Source organism: Scleropages formosus, chromosome 3 (assembly GCF_900964775.1).
Source record: "Scleropages formosus chromosome 3, fSclFor1.1, whole genome shotgun sequence".
Classification (NCBI taxonomy): Eukaryota; Metazoa; Chordata; class Actinopteri; order Osteoglossiformes; family Osteoglossidae; genus Scleropages; species Scleropages formosus.
In genome coordinates this window covers 12,512,840-12,537,377 of record NC_041808.1, presented here as the reverse complement: position 1 = coordinate 12,537,377, position 24,538 = coordinate 12,512,840, and the positions used below count along the sequence as shown (strand labels likewise).

The window sequence follows — 24,538 nt, the reverse complement described above, 5'->3', positions numbered from 1 at the left end:
CTATTTGGCCTGCATCTTTATACTCTTCTTTCTTCCTCCCAGAGACCTCCTCTTCCTCCCCAAGGTTGCTCCGGCATAGCCGACAGGTCGGATTTTCATCTCGGTGGCATCAAGGGAGACGAGATGGCCCTTCCATGGCTCCCAGTTCAAACCCTGGCAGACGGAAAGAATGCGGATAAAACATACAGCATTTAACAAGGATTGATGCTGTAACATTAAGGTTTCGAGAAAAAAAATGCTGACGTCATGTGTCTCTTTAAACCCGACTGGAAAAGAGTGATTCTGGAGATTATCCTACCACCTGCTGGTCTCCTTCTGAATTACATTCAAAGAGTCCCATATATTTGCATAACTTCATTCAGTTGACGCATTTTTCCAAGGCGACTTATAGTGTCAAGCTACTTACAATTATATAACCATTTATACAACTGGGCAATTGGGACTGAAGCAATTTCAGCATAAGTCCCTCGCTCAAGGTTATCACACCTGTAGGTGAGACTCAAACCTGCAACCTTGGGGTTCAAAGGAAGCAGCTCTAAGCACTATGGTACCAACTGCTCCAGACATGCTTTATATTATACAATACACACACACACATTTTCAGAACCGCTTGTCCCATACAGGGTCACAGGGAACCGGAGCCTACCCGGCAACACTATATAAATTTTAAAGTACTAGAGGGTTTGGACCTCATCACATTCAAATAAATTATTCATGAGCAATTTAAATGGATAATTATTTTTTTCTCCCTGGCAAAACAGGAGCCATAAAGAAAGCGTTATTTCAATACACTGGAAACGAGGTGCCGTACCACACTGTGTCGCTTGTCCCCATATTTCCCGTTCAGGTTTGCCAGGTGGCAGTTTTTGTACCACCAGGCCCCCTGGTGCGTCAGAGCGCAGTTGTTCAGTGAGATGTCATTGTCCGAATCCACTGTTGAGAACGGCCTACTGTTGTGGTAGGTCAGTGCATCGCCTGGAAATAAATAAGACATAAGAGCTTGTACTCTGAGCACTCAAAGTAAGACACTCACCCTAAATTGACAGGGGTTAACAGAGAAACAGAGGCTCCTCTGTGCGCATGCAGAGAGCATCCTGTTTCTTCTCACGCCGAGAGCTGCAGGCTTCACTGGGCAGCGTATGCGGAGGAGGGGGACAGATCTCTCGCAGTCTCAGCCACCCCAGGGAATATGGGCCATTAACACTTAAATACTTCCAATATAATGAGCTACTGCATGCTTCAGTACAGCTGATAGATGGGAGCACACCGGCTCCTCGCATTCCCAACACTGGAGTTACGGATTTTCAAAGACAGGAACATTATCAAGGTCATTCACATCTATCTATTTTTAACTGTTCTCCGCTTATATTTTCACTTATGTTCTTCATTTATATTTGTCTAAAATTTCTGCTCGTAACAAAAGCAAACTCCACCTGTGTTTATCTATCAAGCTGATGGAGGACGCTGGAGTGCACCAAACAGAAAAGCAGTGTGAATCGCCTAAAATCAACTCACTTCCAGGGTGTTTACGGTGGTGTGTGGCCGTGTCTGGTGTCTGAGGTTCAGTGACCATTATGGTCATTTTGGATAAAATTTTAATGTAGCTCAAGGATAATAGAATATGAATGTAAAAGTTTTTTTTAAAGAATTTTTTTTTTTATTAGTCTATAGGAGTTTTAAAGAATCAAATTTACATGTAAATCAAGGGACTTAGTATTATTAATCTTTCTTTGATAATGACTATAAATTTGACTTATGAACTGATTTCTGATCCGACTTGTGCTTCCAAGCTGAGAAGCCACTGTAATATGCAACTGTTTTTAATTTTAAAAATTTGTAGAAAGAAAATGTCACTACATGTTATTAATGTTAATACACGTGGCTAAGGCCTAAACTTAAAAAAGCATGTTATTTAGAGCATTTCATCAGGCTGCAAGTTGCATGTGGGAATGTAGCTTTACACAGTTACACGCATGTGTGCTTTTGCAAGTATATGTGCCCACAAGGCATGCCTCCGTGTGTATGTGTGTGTGTGTGTGTGTGTGTGTGTGCGCGCGTGTGTGTGCGTGCGCCCCCATAAGCGCGTCAGGCAGCTGGATTATCGTAACATCTGAAGCGTCACACATGAGAAGTGTCATCCTACCAGCAGTTCCTCTGTATTTGCCCACGGTCAGTGTGAACTTCTCCTTGATCGAAGCTATTCCGAAGTTGTCGTAAATGGCATAGGCGCTTTCAGAGCCGAGCTTCAGGTCCACACGCAACTCATACTTGGTCGAGCTGTTGGTCAGCTCATATATTTTCTCCAGGCCTAAGAACCGCACGTAGCAAACATTTACTTTATTAATACAAGATGCCTACATTCTTGGTCCTGATGAAAGACATAGAACAACTCGTTTTTTTTTTTTATTTAATATAAAAACAGTAAGAATAATTTCAATAACCAATCAAACTCATTATATTCATGCTCTGAGGAAATATTGCCTTACTATAGAAAAATTGCTAATATTGCCATAATGTTGAGCAATATTGTACAAGTGTTTTGGAATATAGCCAAATATAGACACAGGAAAAAGTCAGGAAACCATTTTCACAGTATCAGCAGTTCATAAACAGTGAACTTTAAAAAAAGGATTCCTATGGGACAATGCTGCAGAGCAAAGCACTGAAATGCAAAAGATTGCCAGGCAAAACAGGAACTGACTAGAGCAGTTTGCTAAACTTGAGGTATCGTCAACCCTGACGTGAGAGATGGGCTCTCCATCATACTAACCAAGCCAGAACTCATCCGTCAAGTCCCCGAAACCTTGAATGTATTGCTTCCAACGCTTCATGAAGTCCAGTTTTCCGTTGCTGCGCCTCTGGAACACCTATTGGGGGGAGAGGGACAAACAGAAAACGAACGCCTGTATCACCTACTGCGGCACTTCCATCACCGCCACTTTGCCACTGGTCCATGTTGCTGGATGTGTGGGTGCACATGCCCTTTTTACCAAGGTTTTGAAGCTTCTGTCTCTGTCCACAATCACAAGTCACCTGAAAATGTATATACTGCCTCTTTGTGTTCTGAACAAGTTATACACACACACACCATCTGAAACCGCTTGTCCCAGACAGAGTCGCGGGGAGCCGAAGCCTAATCCGGCAACACGGGGCATAAGGCTGGAGGGGAGGGGACACACCCAGGACGGGACGCCAGTCCATTGCAAGGCACCCCAAGCAGGACTGGAACCCCAGACCCACTGAAGAGCAGGACCCGGTCAAACCCACTGCGCCACAGCGCTTCTGTTGAACAAACTACGAATATGACAATTTCCCGTTCATTTGGATGGAATCCAGCAGTTTCATTGATTTTTTTTCCAACATTTCCGCTTTCAGCAGAACAAAAACACCTTGTCTTTTTGTGACCAGCTGGTAGGTGTAGAGTGCACCCACACAGAATAGAAGAAACGACTACTTACCACAGTGTTTACAGCTCGTGCTTGTGTTCATGAATATGAGTGATCAATAAATAGATGATGAGCAGTGACCAGCTGGCACTGAACAGGAATTTCTGAAGACGATGCCCTTTTATTTTCATTCATTTGGTATTAATTTTAATTTCAATGTAACCTTCAAAGTGAGTGAAGTTAGTATTAAGAAAAATATTACAATAGTCTTGGAAGATCTTTTTATGATCATAGCTATATGTGAGACTTTTACAAAACATAACCCATGAATAAAGTGAGGAATAATTGAGCTGCACTCATGCAAGGTGCCGAGTCAAACCTGACCCGTAGCGACCAGTCGCGTGGTTTCCAAAGCAAGTCAATGGAGGAGCAGAGGTGGGTTGCCAGGTCCTCCCTCTGCATTTTGGTGGAGGTAAACGCAGGGAGAAACAGAGCCGACGTGCACCCCAAGCAGGAATCGAACCCCGTACCCACCACACAGCGAGGCACCAGTCGAACCTGCCGCACCGCCACACCACCACACCCCCCATGCCTGAGCTACTCAGGTTTTATTGATTCTGACTTGTGGTCAGCAAAAAAGCCACTGAATTTAAAATGAAAAAAGGAAAGTGTGTGTACTTACAATCCACCCGCCTCCATCTGTGGTCATGTCACAGTACACCTGTATGGGTTTCGAACGGTTGTTGTTGATGTAGATGGTGTAGATGCCATTCGACTGCATCCCATTTCTGAGGACCTGAGTACAGTCCATGGGGAAGGGGTGAACCATACCCACTGTGTCAGAACACAAGAAGGGGGAGAGACAAGAAGGCAGACAGGGTCATTGTAAACAAAGAAAGGGCCACCAGGTGGCGTAGTGGTTACAACCACCACCTTGCAACTTAAGGAGCTGGATTTAAATTTTTGCTTCTGCTGTAATACCCTTGATTAAGGTACCAAATCTGAATTACTTGATTAAAAATTAACCAGCTGTATAAATGAGTAAACAAATGTAAGTAACTCACTACAGTTTACCTCACACAAAGGCTTCAGCTAGATAATCGTTAATAGTAATCAAGGCCACTTCAGTTTGAAACTTTCTGTGTTATTTGCAGAGCACTTTGGGGTTTTTTTAGTAAGTTTCACTTTTTTAGAAATGAAAATGCTCTCTGGTAAAATTAAAGTCAGATTTTCGCAGTAATTGTATTTTCTGGTCAAATTATTATTATTATTATTATTATTATAAAATTAATAATTCCTTATAAGCTGTCACTAAACATATATCAAACACTGTCTGGAATATTTACATAATGATAATAGTAATAGTACTTACAGGATATGGTAAATATGGTAGTTGATATATTTTCGACCAAAAACTATAATGAATATTCAATGTTCAGTATTTGACCCACAAGTGCACATTGGGAACTGAGGGTCAGGGTTACCTGTAGTGAACGTGGTCTCCGCCGGCCTGCTTGTCTTTGACCCTCTGTAGGCCTTCAGGGTCACCAAGTACCCCTGCCCCACGTCAAGGTCGGCTAAGGCAAACCTGGTCGCAGCTGCCGCCAGCTGCTGCTCCACAGCCTGTGGAGGAGCCACACCATTTACCGCATTAGAGCTCAGCAACTCGGCCGGCAGCGACATCACTACCATCGCTGCGAGATCACAATAAACAGGCCCTAAGACACGTCACACATACACACACCGCAAGATGCCAGTTGATGTAAACTGCAAATGTTAAAAGCAAACAGCCAAGTGCTGTTTTAATGATCATCTGACATATGGCAATGTTCTGAGTACAAAGTGCAGTCCTTACAGTACTGTGGTAAATCCTGATTCAGGAAACATTATTTTTCACTGTTCTTAACACCAGAGGGCAGCAGTATTGTGATATTCACATCATATTTCATATTTGCTTGTATGTGTAACGAACAGTAACAGCGCAGTGGTTTATTAGCAATGGGAGTGTCGCACTTTCACCTTTGGTTTTATTAAAGTACACAGTTACACGTATGACTGTGATTTTTGTTGGAGATGGTTTGTTTCATACTCAGCAGTTCAATAGATTTCTGTCAAAGACTTCCATGAAGCATGATTTTGCATGAAAAGCATTCTTCTAATGTGGGTAACTGAGAGCAGCACACAGAGAATGCACGTCACCTGGCCGCTTCCATCCTTTGCTCTGTACATGAGAACATATCCTTCGATATTGGCTTGAGGAGCCGTCCATGTTACCTCTGCTGTGTCCAGCTGAATACTGGACGCCCGAAGATTTGTGGGAGCATCAATTTCTGGTGATGTACGAGAGTCACACAAAGAATTGCAAACAGTTGCTTATACAACTTTAACGTTTTCCTGTTTGTTGTGCTCTGCTACTGCTTTACGAAACAATATAAATAGCCCAAAGTTCACCCAAATTCAAGAAAAATGCAGTGCAGCATAGTGGTTGAACTACTATCTAAAGGTCGCAGGTTTGAATCCCCCCACAAGGTATCCCACTGATAATTGCTATAATAATACAGCTCTAAAAATTGGGTTATAATTGCAATTGTTGGTTTGGAAAAAGCACCAGTTAAATGTCAGTAACTTAATCCTTTTGTATTGAGAATTTTAGCCCCATTCACTCTGATACAATGTCAAGTCAGGTGTTTGTTTGGACAAACCTCTGGGGCATGTTACCTGTCTCTGCCTTGGTGGAGATCTTCTTGCTGGTTTGGTCACCCTTGACACCCCAGACATACACAGTATAGAGGACTCCAGGTGTCAACCCAGCGATCCTGTATGAGGTGCTGTCTGCTCCCACAGGGATCTCCTCGCTCGACCCCTCAGCAGAGCTGTAACTGACCATGTAGCCGTCAACATCGGCCAACATGCTGTCCCAGGTTACACTCACTGTGTCCTCGGTAACCTCTCTGGTCACCAGGTTAGTGGGAGCATCAAGCTCTAAAAAGGCATTGGTAAAAGTGGTTTTTTTACCCACTGGCTCAGAACGAGATGGCAAAATTGTGAGATAGAAGGCTTGAAAACTTGAAATTTAAAATGTGTTTAAAGACCACATTTAAATAAAGTAGTATTAATCATTACTTGTAAACAGCATGCTTAGCTTATTCATAAACGAAGGTAGGTTTTCTGCAAGATCTGTTCAATATCCGTAATTGACAATATCAAAGAAATGCATTATATCAGTTTTTCAAGTGTAAAAAACCAAAAAGGCTTGTTTCACCAATAGGCTGAAGTGCTTGGTTCTAGAAGTTAAAAGAGGAGAATAAGCATCAACCATTCAGTGGTGGGACAATGAGTAGCACTGCTGTCTTACAGCGCCTGGGTGGTGCGAGAGGATGGGGGTTTGATCCCTGCTCAGTCTGTGTGGAATTTGTGTGTTCTCTCTTTGTCTCGGTGGGTTTCCTCCCACAGTCCCAAGACATGTTGTTCAGGTTCCCCCATAGTGTGTGAGTGACAGAGAGAGAGTGTGTGTGTGTGTGTGTGTTCTACTGATGTATGGATGAGTGACCCAGTGTATCTAGCAGTGTAAGTCACTTTGGTGAATAAGGTGTGTGAGCTGGTAACACTACATAGTATCCATTGTAAGTTGCTTTTGAGAAAAGCGTCTTCTAAGTGACTAAACATAAATTTGGAGTCCCATTATTAGTATTAGTACACACACATACTATCCGAAAGCGCTCGTCCCAAGCGGGGTTGCGGAGAACGGTAGCCTATCCGCCAACAGAGGGCGCAAGGCCGAAGGGGAAGGGGACACACCCAGGACGGGATGCGAAGTCCATCGCAAGGCACCCCAAGCAGGTACAAGCCAAAGCCACCACGCCACCGCACCCCTTGTTATTATTATTATTATTATTATTATTATTATTATTATTATTATTATCATCACTTCACCCCATTGTAGACAATTTTCCAAAGGTAAAGTGGAAATGGCTCAATCTTTAATGTTTCCAACAATAGCTTGACTAAAATCCAAGTGTGTTTTATTTTACTTTCTTCCTCAAAGGAGATCATCAGAGGATATTGGGAAAGAAGAGAGTGAGACATAGTAGACAGTCCACTGCAGATGGATGGTAGGTTAACAATTCACCTGTCTCTGCCTGGGTGGAGCTCTTCTTGCTGCTGCGGTCGCCCTTGACACCCCAGATGTACACAGTATAGAGGACTCCAGGTGTCAACTCAGCGATCCTGTATGAGGAGCTGTCTGCTCCCACAGGGATCTCCTCGCTCGACCCCTCAACAGAGCTGTAACTGACCATGTAGCCGTCGACATCGGCCAACATGCTGTCCCAGGTGACGGTCACTGTGTCCTCAGCAACTTCTACTGTCTCTAGGTTGGTGGGGGCATCAAGCTCTAAAAAGGCATTGGTAAAGGTACCCGTTTACCCAATGGAATTTAATTTGATTTTAAAAAATTTGCATTAATCAAAATATCCATCCATCCATCCATCCATCTTCCTCCGCTTTTATCCGGGGCCGGGTCGCGGGGGCAGCAGTCCGAGCAGAGTACTCCAGACTTCCCTCTCCCCGCACACCTCCTCCAGTTCCTCTGGGGGAACCCCAAGGCGTTCCCAGGCCAGCCGGGAGACATAGTCTCTCCAACGTGTCCTGGGTCTGCCCCGAAGCCTCCTCCAGTGGGACAAGCCCGGAGCACCTCCCCAGGGAGGCGTCCAGGAGGCATCCGGAACAGATGCCCGAGCCACCTCAACTGGCTCCTCTCGATGCGGAGGAGCAGCGGCTCTACTCCGAGCTCCTCCCGGGTGACTGAGCTCCTCACCCTATCCCTAAGGGTGCGCCCAGCCACTCTGCGGAGGAAACTCATTTCTGCCGCTTGTATCCGCGATCTCATTCTTTCGGTCATGATCCAGAGTTCATGACCATAGGTGAGGGAAGGAACGTAGATCGACCGGTAAATTGAGAGCTTCGCCTTACGACTCAGCTCCCTCTTCACCACAACAGACCGGTACAATGACCGCATTACTGCGGACGCCGCACCGATCCGCCTGTCAACCTGCCGCTCCATTTTTCCCTCACTCGTGAACAAGACCCCAAGATACTTAAACTCCTCCACTTGAGGGAGCAACTCCCCCCTAACCCGGAGGGAGCAATCCACCTTTTTCCGACTGAGAACCATGGCCTCGGATTTGGAGGTGCTGATTCTCATCCCCGCCGCTTCGCACTCGGCTGCAAACCTCCCCAGTGCACGCTGCAAGTCTTGACTTGATGAAGCCAACAGGACCACATCGTCCGCAAAAAGCAGAGACGAGATCTCGCAGCCACCAAAACAGACACCCTCCGTTCCCTGACTGCGCCTAGAAATTCTGTCCATAAAGATAATGAACAGAATCGGTGACAAAGGGCAGCCCTGGCGGAGTCCAACATGCACCGGGAACAGGTCTGACTTACTGCCGGCAATGCGAACCAAGCTCCTACTCCGGTCATACAGGGAACGAACAGCCCGTAGCAACGAGCCCCGAACCCCATAATCCCAAAGTACCCCCCACAGGATGCCACGAGGGACACGGTCGAATGCCTTCTCCAGGTCCACAAAACACATATGGACTGGTTGGGCAAACTCCCACGAACCCTCCAGCACCCTAGTGAGGGTATAGAGCTGGTCCAGTGTTCCACGGCCAGGGCGAAAACCGCATTGCTCCTCCTGAATCCGAGGTTCGACTATCGGTCGGATTCTCCTTTCCAGTACCCTGGCATAGACTTTCCCAGGGAGGCTAAGGAGTGTGATCCCCCTGTAGTTGGAACACAATCTCCGGTCCCCCTTCTTAAAAAGAGGGACCACCACCCCGGTCTGCCAGTCCAGAGGCACCGTTCCCGAACTCCACGCGATGCTGCAGAGGCGTGTCAGCCAAGACAGCCCCACAACATCCAGAGACTTGAGAAACTCGGGGCGGATCTCATCCACCCCCGGAGCCTTGCCACCGAGGAGTTTTTTGACTACCTCAGCAACTTCAGCCAGGGTAATGGACGAGTCCCCCTCCGAGTCCCCAGCCTCAGCTTCCTCTACGGAAGGCGTGTCGGAGGGATTGAGGAGATCCTCAAAGTACTCCTTCCACCGCCCGAGAACATCCTCAGCTGAGGTCAGCAGCGCACCACTTCCACTGTAAACAGTGTTCGTGGAACACCGCTTCCCCCCTCTGAGTCGCCGGACGGTTTGCCAGAATCTCTTTGAGGCCGACCGAAAGTCTTCCTCCATGGCCTCACCGAACTCCTCCCAAGCCCGAGTTTTTGCCGCGGCGACTGCCAGAGCCGCGCTCCGTTTGGCCCGTCGGTACCTGTCAGCTGCTTCAGGAGTCCCATGAGCCAGCCAGGCCCAATAGAACTCCTTCTTCAGCTTGACGGCATCCCTTACTTCCGGTGTCCACCACCGTGTTCGGGGATTGCCGCCGCGACAGGCACCGGAGACCTTATGGCCGCAGCTCCGAACAGCCGCACCGACAATGGAGGAGCGGAACATAGTCCATTCGGACTCAATGTCCCCCACCTCCCTCGGGACCTGGTTGAAGCTCTGTCGGAGGTGGGAGTTGAAGACGTCTCTGACAGGGGCCTCCGCCAAACGTTCCCAACAGACCCTCACTATGCGTTTGGGCCTGCCAGGTCTGTCCAGCTTTTTCCCCCGCCATCGAATCCAACTCACCACCAGGTGGTGATCAGTTGACAGCTCAGCCCCTCTCTTCACCCGAGTGTCCAAGACATATGGCCGAAGGTCAGAAGAAACGACTACAAAGTCGATCATCGACCTCCGACCTAGGGTGTCCTGGTGCCAAGTGCACTGGTGGACACCCTTATGCATGAACATGGTGTTCGTTATGGATAAACCGCGACTAGCACAGAAATCCAATAACAACTCACCGCTCGGGTTCAGATCAGGGAGGCCGTTCCTCCCAATCACGCCCCTCCAGGTATCACTGTCGCTGCCCACGTGGGCGTTAAAGTCCCCCAGTAGAACGACAGAGTCCCCAGTGGGAGCGCTTTCCAGCACGCCCCCCAGGGACTCTAAAAAGGCCGGGTACTCTACACTGCCGCTAGGCGCATAAGCACAAACGACAGTGAGAGACCGTTCCCTGACCCGAAGGCGTAGGGAGATGACCCTCTCATTCACCGGGGTAGACTCCAACACATGGCGGCTGAACTGGGGGGCTATTAATAAGCCCACACCAGCCCGCCGCCTCTCACCTTGGGCAACGCCAGAATAGTGGAGAGTCCACCCTCGATCGAGTAGAGTGGTTCCAGAACCCAAGCTGTGGGTGGAAGTGAGCCCGACTATATCTAGACGGTATCTCTCAACTTCCCGCACCAGCTCAGGCTCCTTCCCCGCCAGTGAGGTGACATTCCAAGTCCCAAAAACCAGAGTTGGCGCCCGAGGTTTGGGTCGGCCGGGCACTTGGCCCCGACCACCACCCAAATCACAATGCACCAGCCCCTTACGGTTTCTCCGGCAGGTGGTGAGCCCACCGAAGAGCGGCTCCACGTCATGGCTTCGGGCTGAGCCCGACCAGGCCCCGTGGGCATAGACCTGGCCACCAGGCGCTCGCATGCGAGCCCCCCCCCAGGCCTGGCTCCAGGGTGGGGCCCCGGTGACCCCATACCGGGCGGGGTAAACGGACGCCTTGATTTTTCCTTCATAAGGGGTTTTTGAACCGCGTTTTGTCTCGTCTGTCATCCAGGACCTGTCTGCCATGGGAGACCCTACCAGGGGCATGTAGCCCCAGACAACATAGCTCCTGGACTCATTCAGGCACTCAAACCCCTCCACCACGATAAGGTGGCGGTTCACGGAGGAGTAATCAAAATATCATATAATTTATCAACTATTCCACACAATGGAGGTTGTTAACTTTCAGTCAAAATCTCTAAAAGTGTTGAAAATACTATTTTAGTGGTACCGGACAACTGAGGTAACTGCTTCCAAATAAGAATTAAAATTAAACTGTAATTAAGTTCTGAGGCTTACATGTCATATAAATATACTGATCTCTAATTTCTCTAAATAAAATGCACTTTGAATTGTTTTCATGGTCTAGCAAACTGTGGAAAACTACAAGTTTACGCTTAAAGGTCCTTTACTTCCAGATTGCTAAATACAGTTTCTTTTCTAACTCACATGGGAAGCATAGCTGCAGTTTTTCAAGATTTGTCCAATCAAATTAATTGTGGTCTTAATTTATAATTCTCCTTTTATTTACATGACACAAGTTGCTGACCTGTTTCTGCCTGGGTGGAGATCTTCTTGCTGGTTTGGTTACCCTTGACACCCCAGACATACACAGTATAGAGGACTCCAGGTGTCAACCCAGCGATCCTGTATGAGGTGCTGTCTGCTCCCACAGGGATCTCCTCGCTCGACCCCTCAGCAGAGCTGTAACTGACCATGTAGCCGTCAACATCGGCCAACATGCTGTCCCAGGTTACACTCACTGTGTCCTCGGTAACCTCTCTGGTCACCAGGTTAGTGGGAGCATCAAGCTCTAAAAAGGCATTGGTAAAAGTGGTTTTTTTACCCACTGGCTCAGAACGAGATGGCAAAATTGTGAGATAGAAGGCTTGAAAACTTGAAATTTAAAATGTGTTTAAAGACCACATTTAAATAAAGTAGTATTAATCATTACTTGTAAACAGCATGCTTAGCTTATTCATAAACGAAGGTAGGTTTTCTGCAAGATCTGTTCAATATCCGCAATTGACAATATCAAAGAAATGCATTATATCAGTTTTTCAAGTGTAAAAAACCAAAAAGGCTTGTTTCACCAATAGGCTGAAGTGCTTGGTTCTAGAAGTTAAAAGAGGAGAATAAGCATCAACCATTCAGTGGTGGGACAATGAGTAGCACTGCTGTCTTACAGCGCCTGGGTGGTGCGAGAGGATGGGGGTTTGATCCCTGCTCAGTCTGTGTGGAATTTGTGTGTTCTCTCTTTGTCTCGGTGGGTTTCCTCCCACAGTCCCAAGACATGTTGTTCAGGTTCCCCCATAGTGTGTGAGTGACAGAGAGAGAGTGTGTGTGTGTGTGTGTTCCACTGATGTATGGATGAGCGACCCAGTGTAAGTAGTGTATCTAGCAGTGTAAGTCACTTTGGTGAATAAGGTGTGTGAGCTGGTAACACTACATAGTATCCATTGTAAGTTGCTTTTGAGAAAAGCGTCTTCTAAGTGACTAAACATAAATTTGGAGTCCCATTATTAGTATTAGTACACACACATACTATCCGAAAGCGCTCGTCCCAAGCGGGGTTGCGGAGAACGGTAGCCTATCCGCCAACAGAGGGCGCAAGGCCGAAGGGGAAGGGGACACACCCAGGACGGGATGCGAAGTCCATCGCAAGGCACCCCAAGCAGGTACAAGCCAAAGCCACCACGCCACCGCACCCCTTGTTATTATTATTATTATTATTACTATTGTTATTATTATTATTATTATTATTATTATTATTATTATTATTATCATCACTTCACCCCATTGTAGACAATTTTCCAAAGGTAAAGTGGAAATGGCTCAATCTTTAATGTTTCCAACAATAGCTTGACTAAAATCCAAGTGTGTTTTATTTTACTTTCTTCCTCAAAGGAGATCATCAGAGGATATTGGGAAAGAAGAGAGTGAGACATAGTAGACAGTCCACTGCAGATGGATGGTAGGTTAACAATTCACCTGTCTCTGCCTGGGTGGAGCTCTTCTTGCTGCTGCGGTCGCCCTTGACACCCCAGATGTACACAGTATAGAGGACTCCAGGTGTCAACTCAGCGATCCTGTATGAGGTGCTGTCTGCTCCCACAGGGATCTCCTCGCTCGACCCCTCAACAGAGCTGTAACTGACCATGTAGCCGTCAACATCGGCCAACATGCTGTCCCAGGTGACGGTCACTGTGTCCTCAGTAACTTCTACTGTCTCTAGGTTGGTGGGGGCATCAAGCTCTAAAAAGGCATTGGTAAAGGTACCCGTTTACCCAATGGAATTTAATTTGATTTTAAAAAATTTGCATTAATCAAAATATCATATAATTTATCAACTATTCCACACAATGGAGGTTGTTAACTTTCAGTCAAAATCTCTAAAAGTGTTGAAAATACTATTTTAGTGGTACCGGACAACTGAGGTAACTGCTTCCAAATAAGAATTAAAATTAAACTGTAAATAAGTTCTGAGGCTTACATGTCATATAAATATACGGATCTCTAATTTCTCTAAATAAAATGCACTTTGAATTGTTTTCATGGTCTAGCAAACTGTGGAAAACTACAAGTTTACGCTTAAAGGTCCTTTACTTCCAGATTGCTAAATACAGTTTCTTTTCTAACTCACATGGGAAGCATAGCTGCAGTTTTTCAAGATTTCTCCAATCACATTAATTGTGGTCTTAATTTCTAATTCTCCTTTTATTTACATGACACAACTTGCTGACCTGTTTCTGCCTGGGTGGAGATCTTCTTGCTGGTTTGGTCACCCTTGACACCCCAAACGTACACAGTGTAGAGGACTCCAGGTGTCAACCCAGCGATCCTGTATGAGGTGCTGTCTGCTCCCACTGGGATCTCCTCGCTCGACCCCTCAACAGAGCTGTAACTGACCATGTAGCCGTCAACATCGGCCAACATGCTGTCCCAGGTGACGGTCACTGTGTCCTCAGTAACTTCTACTGTCTCTAGGTTGGTGGGGGCATCAAGCCCTAAAAAGGCATTGGTAAAAGTGTTTTTTTTTTTACCCACTGGCTCAGTACAAGATGGCAACATCGTGAGACAGAAGAAGGACTGAAAATCACACACACACATTTGCTGAAACCGCTCGTCCCAAGCAGGGTCGCGGCGAGCCAGAGCCTAACCCGGCAACACAGGGCATAGGGCTGGAGGGGGAGGGGACACACCCAGGACGGGACACCAGTCCATCACAGGGCACTCCAAGCGGGACTCGAAACCCAGACCCACCAGAAAGCAGGACCCGACCAAACCCAGTGCACCACAGCACCCTCCAAGGCTTGAAAATCTCAGTGTTTCAAAAATGTGTGAAGACTTCATTTTACAAGTAGATAAAGTAAGTAATTATCAATTACTTTTACACAGTGTGCATAGTTTAATCACAAAATAATGAAGTTACCCACTGGCTGAGCAGATGACAGCAATGTTCTAAAACAGAGACAGGCTTGAAGAATTGAAGGTTTAAAACGTATTGCTTTAAAAGGACCACATTTAAAAAGTAGTATTTCATCCTTACTTGTACACAGCGTGCTTAGCTTATTCATAAATGATGGCATGGTAGAAAAAGTTAACCGTTCACCTGTCTCTGCCTGGGTGGAGCTCTTCCTGCTGGTGAGGTCGTCCTTGACACCCCAGACGTACACAGTGTAGAGGACTCCTGGCCTCAGTCCAGTCAGCCTGTAGGAGGTGCTGTCTGGTCCTACAGGGATATCCTCACTTGACCCGTCAGCAGAGCTGTAACTGATCATGTAGCCATCGACATCGGCCAGGGTTTGGTCCCAGGTCACGGTCACTGCATCCTCGGTAATTTCTTTGGTCTTCAGGTTACTTGGAGCGTCAACGTCTGAAGATTTCAAAATAAATGTTTGGGGAAAATATCACTGTTCCCCCAATGCTGATTTGCTGTGAAACTATGGAGATGTGCATCACCTTTAAAGCACTCAGCAGAAACTTAAAATGGAATAATACATCTAACATTGCATCCCTTGCCCCTCTTTAACAGTATCAGGGCTTTATGGTGCAAATGAAGTGCAGAAAAATAAAATAAAATATGTATGAAACATTATGAAACCTGGAAACATTGTTGGTTTATCAAATGGGATCTTAAGTATAAGAGCTCGTAAAAGAAAGAAGAAATATAAGGATAAAACGTAGCGGTAGGAAGGTTGCTCCAGTTTGGATGAGGGGTGTTGATGGAAAAACAAACAGTAATTTTGAGTTATCTAAAGGAGGCAAAAATCTAGGTAGAATGAAGGGAGAAAGGAAACAGGAGGACATGCAAAAGTTATCATCGTCTGGTAATTTCACAGAGACCTAGGCAAGATAAGCAACATGTCACCATGGTGTTTGCTTTGTGGAAACTTAATGATAGAGCTCCACAAAAGCTCTTATTGAGGCATTGGTCAGTCAGAATTCTGTCTACCATCTAAGCACAAAGCAGTAATGCAGGGAAACACATGCTTTGACTGAACATTTTTTCGCTTGGGATGAAAAAGAATCATTTTCCTTTGGGAAAACAGTGTCCCTCAGTTGTTCTGCTCCGTGAAATGTGTCTTGGAATAATTTTCTCTATTGAAAGAACACAAAACATACGAACATACAGCATAGAAATACGTTTTTTTATAATAAATTAAAGAATACAAAGCAAACAAACATATGCAAATGCATATATTTAAAATGCAAGTATATTTCCATATACTTTGAAAAGAAAACATAGGATATACCAAGGGAAGACTAGATAAATAACCATAAGTGCCCATCTGATCTGTATTGATGGTCTGTAAATCAGGTGTAGCAGCATAACAACATAATAGTTAGAGCTGTAAAAGCTCTCATAGAGAAACAACCCTGATCAAGTAGAAATTCCCTCAATGGATCAATGTAAAAATTCTCTTCAATGGATAAATCAAGGTCTGTTTGTCAGCTTACCTAACATTTTAAGAAGCCTCTGACAAAGATGTCAGCTAAATGAATAAATATATATTTCTTGGTTTTCAGCTTTTTAGTCTGGTCAGGTGGCATCATAACCTCAGAGAGTGCTTTGCTTTTGTCTCAGACATTTTTCTGAATTCTCAGACAGAAATCCAGACGACATCAACCCTGTAGTGTTCTCATTTTATATTGTGGTTGCTGATTCTTCAACGGCTTTACCAGCAAGTAAGATCTGCATTTCTGCTTATGCAGTAAAACGTTAGCACACCGCCAGTCCTCAGTGTGCAAAGAACCTTTGCTGGAATCGAGTTTGTCTCTGCGCTGAGTAGAGCCCAAATAAGTGTCATATATTTCCTTTGAGGAAAATCAGCATGTCTGTCATTGTCCGAAAAAAAAGAGGGTGGCTTTCTTTCCCGAATTGATTAAATCTGAGCTTGTGAAGGGACAGTTACAGTGGTTAGGCAAGAATTCCCAGGAGATGGGCAGCTGCTGGTAAACCCTAAAGGTTTATTTTTCTCCTAATTCTTTTGCCCAGGGGGGTACGGTGGCCCAGTGGGTTGGCCTGGGTCCTGCTCTCCGGTGGGTCTGGGGTTCAAGTCCTGCTTGGGGTGCCTTGCGACGGACTGGCATCCCATCCTGGGTGTGTTCCCTCCCCCTCCAGCCTTACAGCCTGTGTTGCCGCATTAGGCTCCAGCTCCCCGCGACCCCGTGTGGGACAAGCGGTTCAGAAAGTGTGTGTGTCTTTTGCCCAGGATGTTTTTTTTTGTTTTTGTTCTCCTTTCCTCAGTTGACAGATGGTTTATTTCAGAGCAATAAATTAGCAAACACTCTTACTTTTTTCTGTTTGCTACCATTTTTGTCCCTTGTGTTTCAACAATATATGTTCAGTTTTCCAGCAGTTTGCAGCTCCTTTTAAGAATTGGGGGGGGGGGGGGGGGCTGAAAGAAGTGCCATAAAAGGTCAAATAAATCTGTAAACTATACTGATCTACAACCACCTGGACGTATCCAGCCTTATACATAAAGTCAGCTATCTATAACTATTTAGCCCTGTCATTTATAAATCAAATTATGATTACTGCTGTGAAAAACGTTATTAGACACAGTAATACTAGAAAGGTACTGTTTCATAAACCTCAGCTCTAGGTTTTGGATTCTGAAGTCCACAAGGACAACTAGCATGCAGCTTGACGGAGCAAATCTCAACTGTCATGTAGAATAAATGTATTTTAACTTCACGTGACCCAGCTGCTTTGCAACTGCAGTCATTCTTTTGTGAACTGAATGTGAAATCAGCGGTGTCTAGCAGTCCTCCGGCAGTTCAAAAAAGTAACTGTCGATTAAGTATTGCAAAGCTCTTTCATATCCTGTTACGGTTCATACCTCACTGTCACCCTGGCAATGATGCGGCCACACAGAAGGAGAGATGACGCAAAGCTCTCATGTTTATGGCCTACAAGATGAGGATTTATGAATGCCACTCAGGAGAGCGAGATTTTCCAGATGCGACGTAAAATAAAGACACAAAAATCAATATGGTTCAGGCTGGCATTTCACAATGACCGTTCTAACAAAATGCATTTGTGGGGAAAGAGAGACTGGAAAGTAATTTTCTTCGCTTGTCTGCCAATGGCTTCTACATAGTGCTGTTCTGCTGTCATATGGCAATTTGCTGAGATGAAGGAAAAAGTTGCTTTCTGACCTTATGTTGGGATCTGGATTGAGACCCTATGCAGACTGAAGCTCAGTTTTACACTGTAACCCAGGCTTCCATATCCTCAGCAATTTTCACAGCCAGTCTTAACGCTAACAGAGAATCCTGCTGTGTTTGAATTTGTTTGAGTGTTTAATCTCATGAGGAATGAGCGTATCATATGATCAGTCTAGCAACCTGCAGTTAAAGCACGAGTGCACTGCTTTCACACCACTCTAAGGTTTAATCAAAAACCTGACCTTCAACTCTCAACTGAAACAAGTTTTCCACACCTCATTAAGCTTTCTGAACAGCCTATAGCAGGCAGGGTCGTAAGCATGAGTTGAGACAAGCAGGACTTTCTATGGGGTAAAATAGTTCTTTTCTTCGGGGTTATGGAAGGCTGTTCGCTTCACGTAAAGCGTAACATCATTTGACAATGAACGTCAAGGTAAAACTCATTACTGGTCGCTTGAGGGCTTCAACACAAAAAAGAAAAGGTAAAAGGTAAATGGAGCAATTTAAACCATAGCTTCCAGCGTTTTTTTTTTTTTAATAACAAAAACAGCTTGGCCTCCTTTCCCAATTACACCACATATCTGAAAGGCACCTTCTTACTCATTTCACTGACAGTTAAATTTCAAGTACATTTTCATTTGAATTAAATTTGCTTTGCCTTTTGGAACCCTGATATGTTCAAACACAAACATGATTCTAACTAAAATTAAAATATATACACAATTTATTTTATTTAATACTATTTACTTCACTTTATTTTAATACTATTAATTTTTTTTGTATTCATTAATTATTTTATTTATTTATTTATTTATTTATTTATTTAATTCTACCAGTGTTTAGAGAAGCACCACTTTCAGCAAGTAATTGTTGGATTTTCAGCCTGACCTCATGACAAAAAAATCTTTTCAGCTCTTTAAATTGTGAACTATTTAAAACTTTTCTGCCAGAAAAATTTACACAAATACATTGAAAATCAGTTTTAAATAGGTTATGTTTTATGATAATGGGTTGAAAGCAATGAGCCTGTTTTTAGGCATAAATCAGTTTTTGAGAATCTTTCACTGAGTATCTAAACAAGTTATCCATGTATAACACTCAAATCGTAAGTCGTTTATGGTGTTATAATGAGACCACATAATGGACAGCATATTAAAGAGTAGAAATAACCAACAGTGCTCTCCAAAGGAAGTTTAAACACACACACACAGTATTTCTCTTTCCTCTTTGATGGATCTCCTCCTGTCCATTTGCACATCAGGTTGTTTGATAGGCCAATAGTTCACATGTGACCCAAGCTCCCCTTTCAGTCAAACCAGCCATTTACCTGTCACTCCAAAGACAGTGGATGGTTTTCCCTTGTAGGTGTCCTTGATGGCTTGTACTCTAATAAGGTACTTAGTTCCAGGGTAGAGTCCTGTGATAAAGAAACTGCCATAAGATTTAATCACCACTCTGAATTGGGTTATTTTTCCTAGTGGAGAGTTTGATCACTTTAGCAAATGAACATTCAGGGGAAAAATAAACTATTTGCAAATTATTATGGTGTCTTTTTTAATTCCATTGTTTGACTTGTGTTCTGTAGTTATGGTGCAAGAATGTCTAAAGCCCATTAAATTGAGAATGTAAATTAAGACATAGGGAGGAATTAAATGGTTGGATAGATGAAATTCAGTGTTAAACAATACATTAACACCTTTATTGATTTTTTTTTTTCTTTTTATTGCCCTTGCCTATATTCCAGTCAGGCAGACAGTGAATTCTTTAAACAAGCACTGTATGTTAGGGCTTCTGGTTAGCATTTTAAATAAAAGTGTCCTCCTGAGAAACAAAGTGGCATGGATCACCTGTGATGGTGTGCTTGGTTCTGGCCTCTTGGCTTTTTGGCACAGTGAGCTCTTCCTCCTCCCCCTCAGGACTGGCATGGGTCAGCATGAAGTAGTCCACCTCTGCTGCTGGGTTCTGCCAGTCTACCTGGATGGTGTCCTCCGTCTGGCCGAGCACACGAATACCATCCACAGCCAAGACCACTGATGGGAGACAGTGAAAGGGGTCACAACCGGCTTGCCGAACAACTCTGTAGCTGCACTATCTTTTCAATCTCATCAGTGTTGAGTTCTTTGAAAAGAGCACACATCCAAACATTATCAGGAGTGAATTTATCCTGTCCATATGACCACCTCCAACCCATTAAGAGTCGAAGTGTTTCAACACGAAATGTGAGCTAATATGAACACACTTCTCCTTACCTGTAGTGGCCTTCAAAGTACTAGGCTCGCTGGTGATCTGTTTGATCACGGCATACACATCCACGATGTAGGTCACGCCAGGACTTAAGCCGGTGATCAAGTAGGAGTTGTCTGAGTGCGGGACGCTCACCCGCTGCAAGGTGCCCTCATCTCCCTCAGGGTGGTAAGTGAGCACATAGTACTCCACTCCCGTGACAGGATTCCACTCCACAAGCAGAGATTCCTCTGTCTTTCCCAACAAGCGCACATTCTCAGGACCCATAACTAAGGAGGAAAGGAAAGGAAAATAAAAAAAAACATAAAACCATGAATGTATTTTGGATTAGCTATAAAAAAAAACCCCATTCATCAACTAATGTATTATTGTATTTATTAACTTTTTAAAACTATTTAGATTAACTTTTGTGTAACTTTAGCTTTTTACTGATTTTATATTATTATTATTATTATTATTATTATTATTATTATTATTATTATGTGGTACACTTACAATTATAGGATAGGATAGGATGGTAGCTTATTCATTACAACAGGGAAGTTCACATGCAGCAGCTTAACACATGATTCTGAAGCAACATATATAGTATTTGTGACACGCCTGGGCTGATGGACGGGGGAGAGAGAGAGAGGGACTCGCCACACCAGGGACGAATAACAACCTCTGTTTAAAGCCATGTGCCCAACAGTGATCAAGGGGGAAGGAGATGGAACAAGAGATGGACGCCCAATGCCCACACCGTGAGAACAAAACGCAGACGACCTTACCCAGCCCCACACGCCAAACAAGACTGCCCTTACCACTTCTCGGTCCTCCCCTTTCCTCCATTCCCTTCCCCATGACCTGATCCACTGTCTGCGACAATTGTAAATAAAAAGAAACAGAAGCACACACCAGCGGTCCTATGTCACAATATTGCATATTGTACTGTATACACTTTTTTATATATAGAAAAAACTGTTTTACTGAATATTCTCTATAAACACACATACATACACATGTCTGGCCTAAAACTCTAACAGTCACAGTTTTTAACTTTGTCGTTTCTCAGTCATCTTAGATGAAAATCAGGGAGTCTGGGACTTTTTTTGGGTTACCATGGAGTAATTTTCTGGGCTGCTAGCCAGGGTAATGTTTCCACTTTAAGATGGGTCTGTATGGGAGAGGCCTGGACGAGGGCAAAGATTGGCTAAAGACTGTAAGATGTTACAGCTAAGGTAAAGCGTAGACTTACGCTATGGGAGAGATGAAACCAGGGTGCAGAGAAGCTGGACATTTCCAGGAAAAGAGTAGGAAAAATTGTGCTTTCCTTCTGGTTGGGGGGAACCTTTCCTGTGCAGTGACGGCGGGGACGGCTGTTCCTAGCCAGTTTCCCAGGCCCTGTGAGTAAGCCTCCCAGCCCTAAATAATACCTCAGAAAGGCCTTTAGGAAATGTACATTAACATCTAACGAGTGGAAAAAGGCTAAGGAGTGGAAATTTGTGGCTATAACTGATAACAAGTGGAGCACTTTTTTAATTTTGAAAAAAAGCAGTACCGCACCTTGTGTCGTGACTACGGAGACTGTGTTCTGGAAAAAGAGTTTTCCAAAGTATTGCTATTGCATTATGTAATATCTGCAAACCACCTTTCAAACAACAAAAGATAAAATGTTAAATACTTCACACATGAAGGGGTTCTGGGAAATCATTTAGAAAAGGAACGCATGATTTGGGGATTTGTTTTTAAGAAGTCGCAGTAAATTCACGTTATAATCCTTCTTCATTTTGTGACATTTTCATCTTGTTTTATCATTTTATCCTTCTACATGTTGCTTTTCCTTCTCCAATGAAACAAGGCATTAGAGTCTACTGTATGGCAGCTGTGGGTACACAGGACCAAATCTCCAACATCTGTTGGGCATTTATCTTGCTCAGTGCAACCCACAGAAATCTACCAGCTCTTTTGAGCCCAGAACAAAGCATTCCACAGAGCATGCTTTTAATGGTTTGTTTTATTTACAATGTGCAAATTTATTTTGTTTCATCCTTCCCCTTTCGAGAACACATTTCACCAACTGCACCTTTCATTGACCGTCTTTTTTGTATGAATAGATAATTAAATATCAGATGATTGCTGTACTAATATTCTAAAAATCCTGCCCCACATTTCACACCTACAGTAAATTTGTTTTCTTTGAAGCAAACAAAGGTGTAAGTGGTTACATGTTGAACCTATTTTAATTGTAGGGGCTTCAGTTACTGCTTCTGCTGTCTCAGAATTTCCATCATTGTCTGCTGTAGTTTATTAGAATAAATCTTAGACTGGGAAACCTTTGGCCGCAAACCCCCAAAAAAAATGTAATGCATAAATGTTGTCCCTTAATCATACTTTAAAAACCAAATTAAAATGTCTAGTTGGATTGAACTTTCACATTCATATATTTTGCATTACAACAAACATTCACATTTAATTTGAGTGCTGCTGATTCATTTGCACACCAGTAAAATGAGGTGTGCCCCACAGCAGGGATGTAGGTTTGACTCCCCGCTATGCCACACTAGCAATATATAAAAGGAGGTTCAACCTGACTTTCCTTGGACAGATGACATGGCTGATTCTCTCATCCTTGTCGCTTTCACCGACTCCTACTGGCCAGGAGTTTACAAAGCTGTGGTCAAGTTTGTGGGAATAAGAACTTCTCCGAAATGTGTTGTTTCATGAAGAAAACATACAGCCTACAGAGAGCATAAAGTGGCTGACACTACGGCAACACTAGCACGATGGAGCAAGTGTGTGCCTAGTTAACGTTAGTGTCTTCCATCAGGAATGGTGATCAAAGGCGGAACTAGGAGGTTGCAGATTTTAATCCAGTCTCCTGATCTAATACCTTTGAGCAACGTAACTACCCTGTATTATTGCATTAAAAATTACCCAGCTGCATAAATGTGTAATTGGAGGTAGCTGAATATTGTAAGTCACTTTGGAGAAAAGTGTCAGCTATGTGAATAAATTTGAAAAGCACGGTGGCACAGTGAGTAGCGCTGGTGTCTCACAGCACCTGTTTAGTCTGTGTGGAGTTTGCATGTTCTTTCATGTTTCCTCCCAAAGGCATGCTGTTCAGGTTCCCCCATAGTGTGTGAGTGATACAAAGAGAGTGTGTTCCACTGACATATGGATAAGCGACCCATTGTAAGCAGTGTATCTAGTAGTGTAAGTCAACTTGGTGAATAAGGTGTGTGGGCTGATAACACTACATAGGGTTCATTGGAAGTTGCTTTGGAGAAAAGTGTCTGCTAAATAAATAAATTTGGGGGAAAGAGGGTAGGTAATTCAAAGTTGCACACCTTTTCAGTGTACAGTTTTTCAGTCTTGGGACGTTAAGAAACTGCAGTTGTTTACCTCTAGAGCAGTCCTCCCCGAAGAAGCCTTCATTGCAGATACAGGTGCCATCCACGCAGTGCCCATTGCCCACGCAGTCTCCAGGGCATCGGGGAATGCTACAGTCTTCACCAGTATAGTGACTGAAGCACACACACACACCATCCTCGCAACTGCCCTTGTCGTTGCAGTCATTGGGGCAAACTAGCTGGCTGCAGTCATCACCGGCGTAGCCCTCGTAGCACTTGCAGCGGCCTTCCACACAGCGTCCGTTGTCATTGCATTCGTTGGGGCAGGTTGATGTGGAGCAATCGGGCCCTTCCCAACCCGCGTCGCAGACACAGCTACAGCTACTGCGCTCATAGTTGCCGTGACCACTGCAGGCGTAATCCACAGCCTCTGTGGGGGAGCACCGCAAGGATAAGACACAATCCTTCTGTCCGGCCTGAAAACTATGCGTGGTTTTCCAGCACTTTGAGTTTTTAAACAAAATTTTATATGAGAAATGTGTGTAAATTTATTTCTTTTGATGAGTAAGAAAGTTAGTTACTCTCTAAATGGTCTCTGTTGACCACAGACTGGGAGAAACTGTGTGGTGTTTGTAACCTTAAATGTACATAATCTAAGGACAGAGAACCCAGACCACAATCATTGCCACAAAAACATCCAGCTGTGTGAATGGGTATAATCATAAATCACTTTGGAATAAGATGGCAAGTTAAGCAATAACATATGAAGGGGACAGACCTTTGTCTGTACTGCAGCAGCCCTGAGAGCACTGCTTCTTCAGATGGGTCACTTCTTCCTCCAGCCCATTGAGGCGGTACATCAAGGCCTTGAAGCTCTCGGAATCCTCACAGCCGCACTTAGGCGGCTGCAAATGGATATTGTGCCTGAAGACAACATCATTATCCCCAACTGAGGACAACATCTCAGTGGTGCCCTGGAGTTCGGCAGCTTGGTCTTGGGCGGGAAGCAGCTGCGTAGTCAGCTTGCAGTCAGCACCCTCGGCCACATCAATCTTGTACACGTGGCTTAGCGTCACCCCTCGATCGCTGGCCATACCCGGACCACTCAGGGCATAGAGCAAACCCAACAAGAGGGAATTGCTCGTCCACTGATTCAGCCTGAGGATCATTGCCCTGGGTAGAGAAGACCAAAA

General features: G+C 44.4%; 1 protein-coding gene across 1 annotated transcript; it reads right to left on the bottom strand.

The window, feature by feature from the left end:
• On the bottom strand, positions 1–24,514 carry tnn (tenascin N). The gene is made up of 16 exons (XM_029250146.1): positions 24,124–24,514; positions 23,398–23,775; positions 20,019–20,282; positions 19,617–19,799; positions 19,097–19,186; positions 14,708–14,971; positions 13,087–13,350; positions 11,645–11,908; positions 6,105–6,368; positions 5,586–5,716; positions 4,871–5,009; positions 4,069–4,220; positions 2,771–2,867; positions 2,144–2,308; positions 812–975; positions 1–153 (listed from the first exon to the last, which is right to left on the bottom strand). The coding sequence occupies exons 1-16, from the start codon at positions 24,512–24,514 to the stop codon at positions 1–3; spliced, it is 3,363 nt and encodes a 1,120-aa protein (XP_029105979.1).
• Positions 24,515–24,538: the final 24 nt, after the last annotated feature.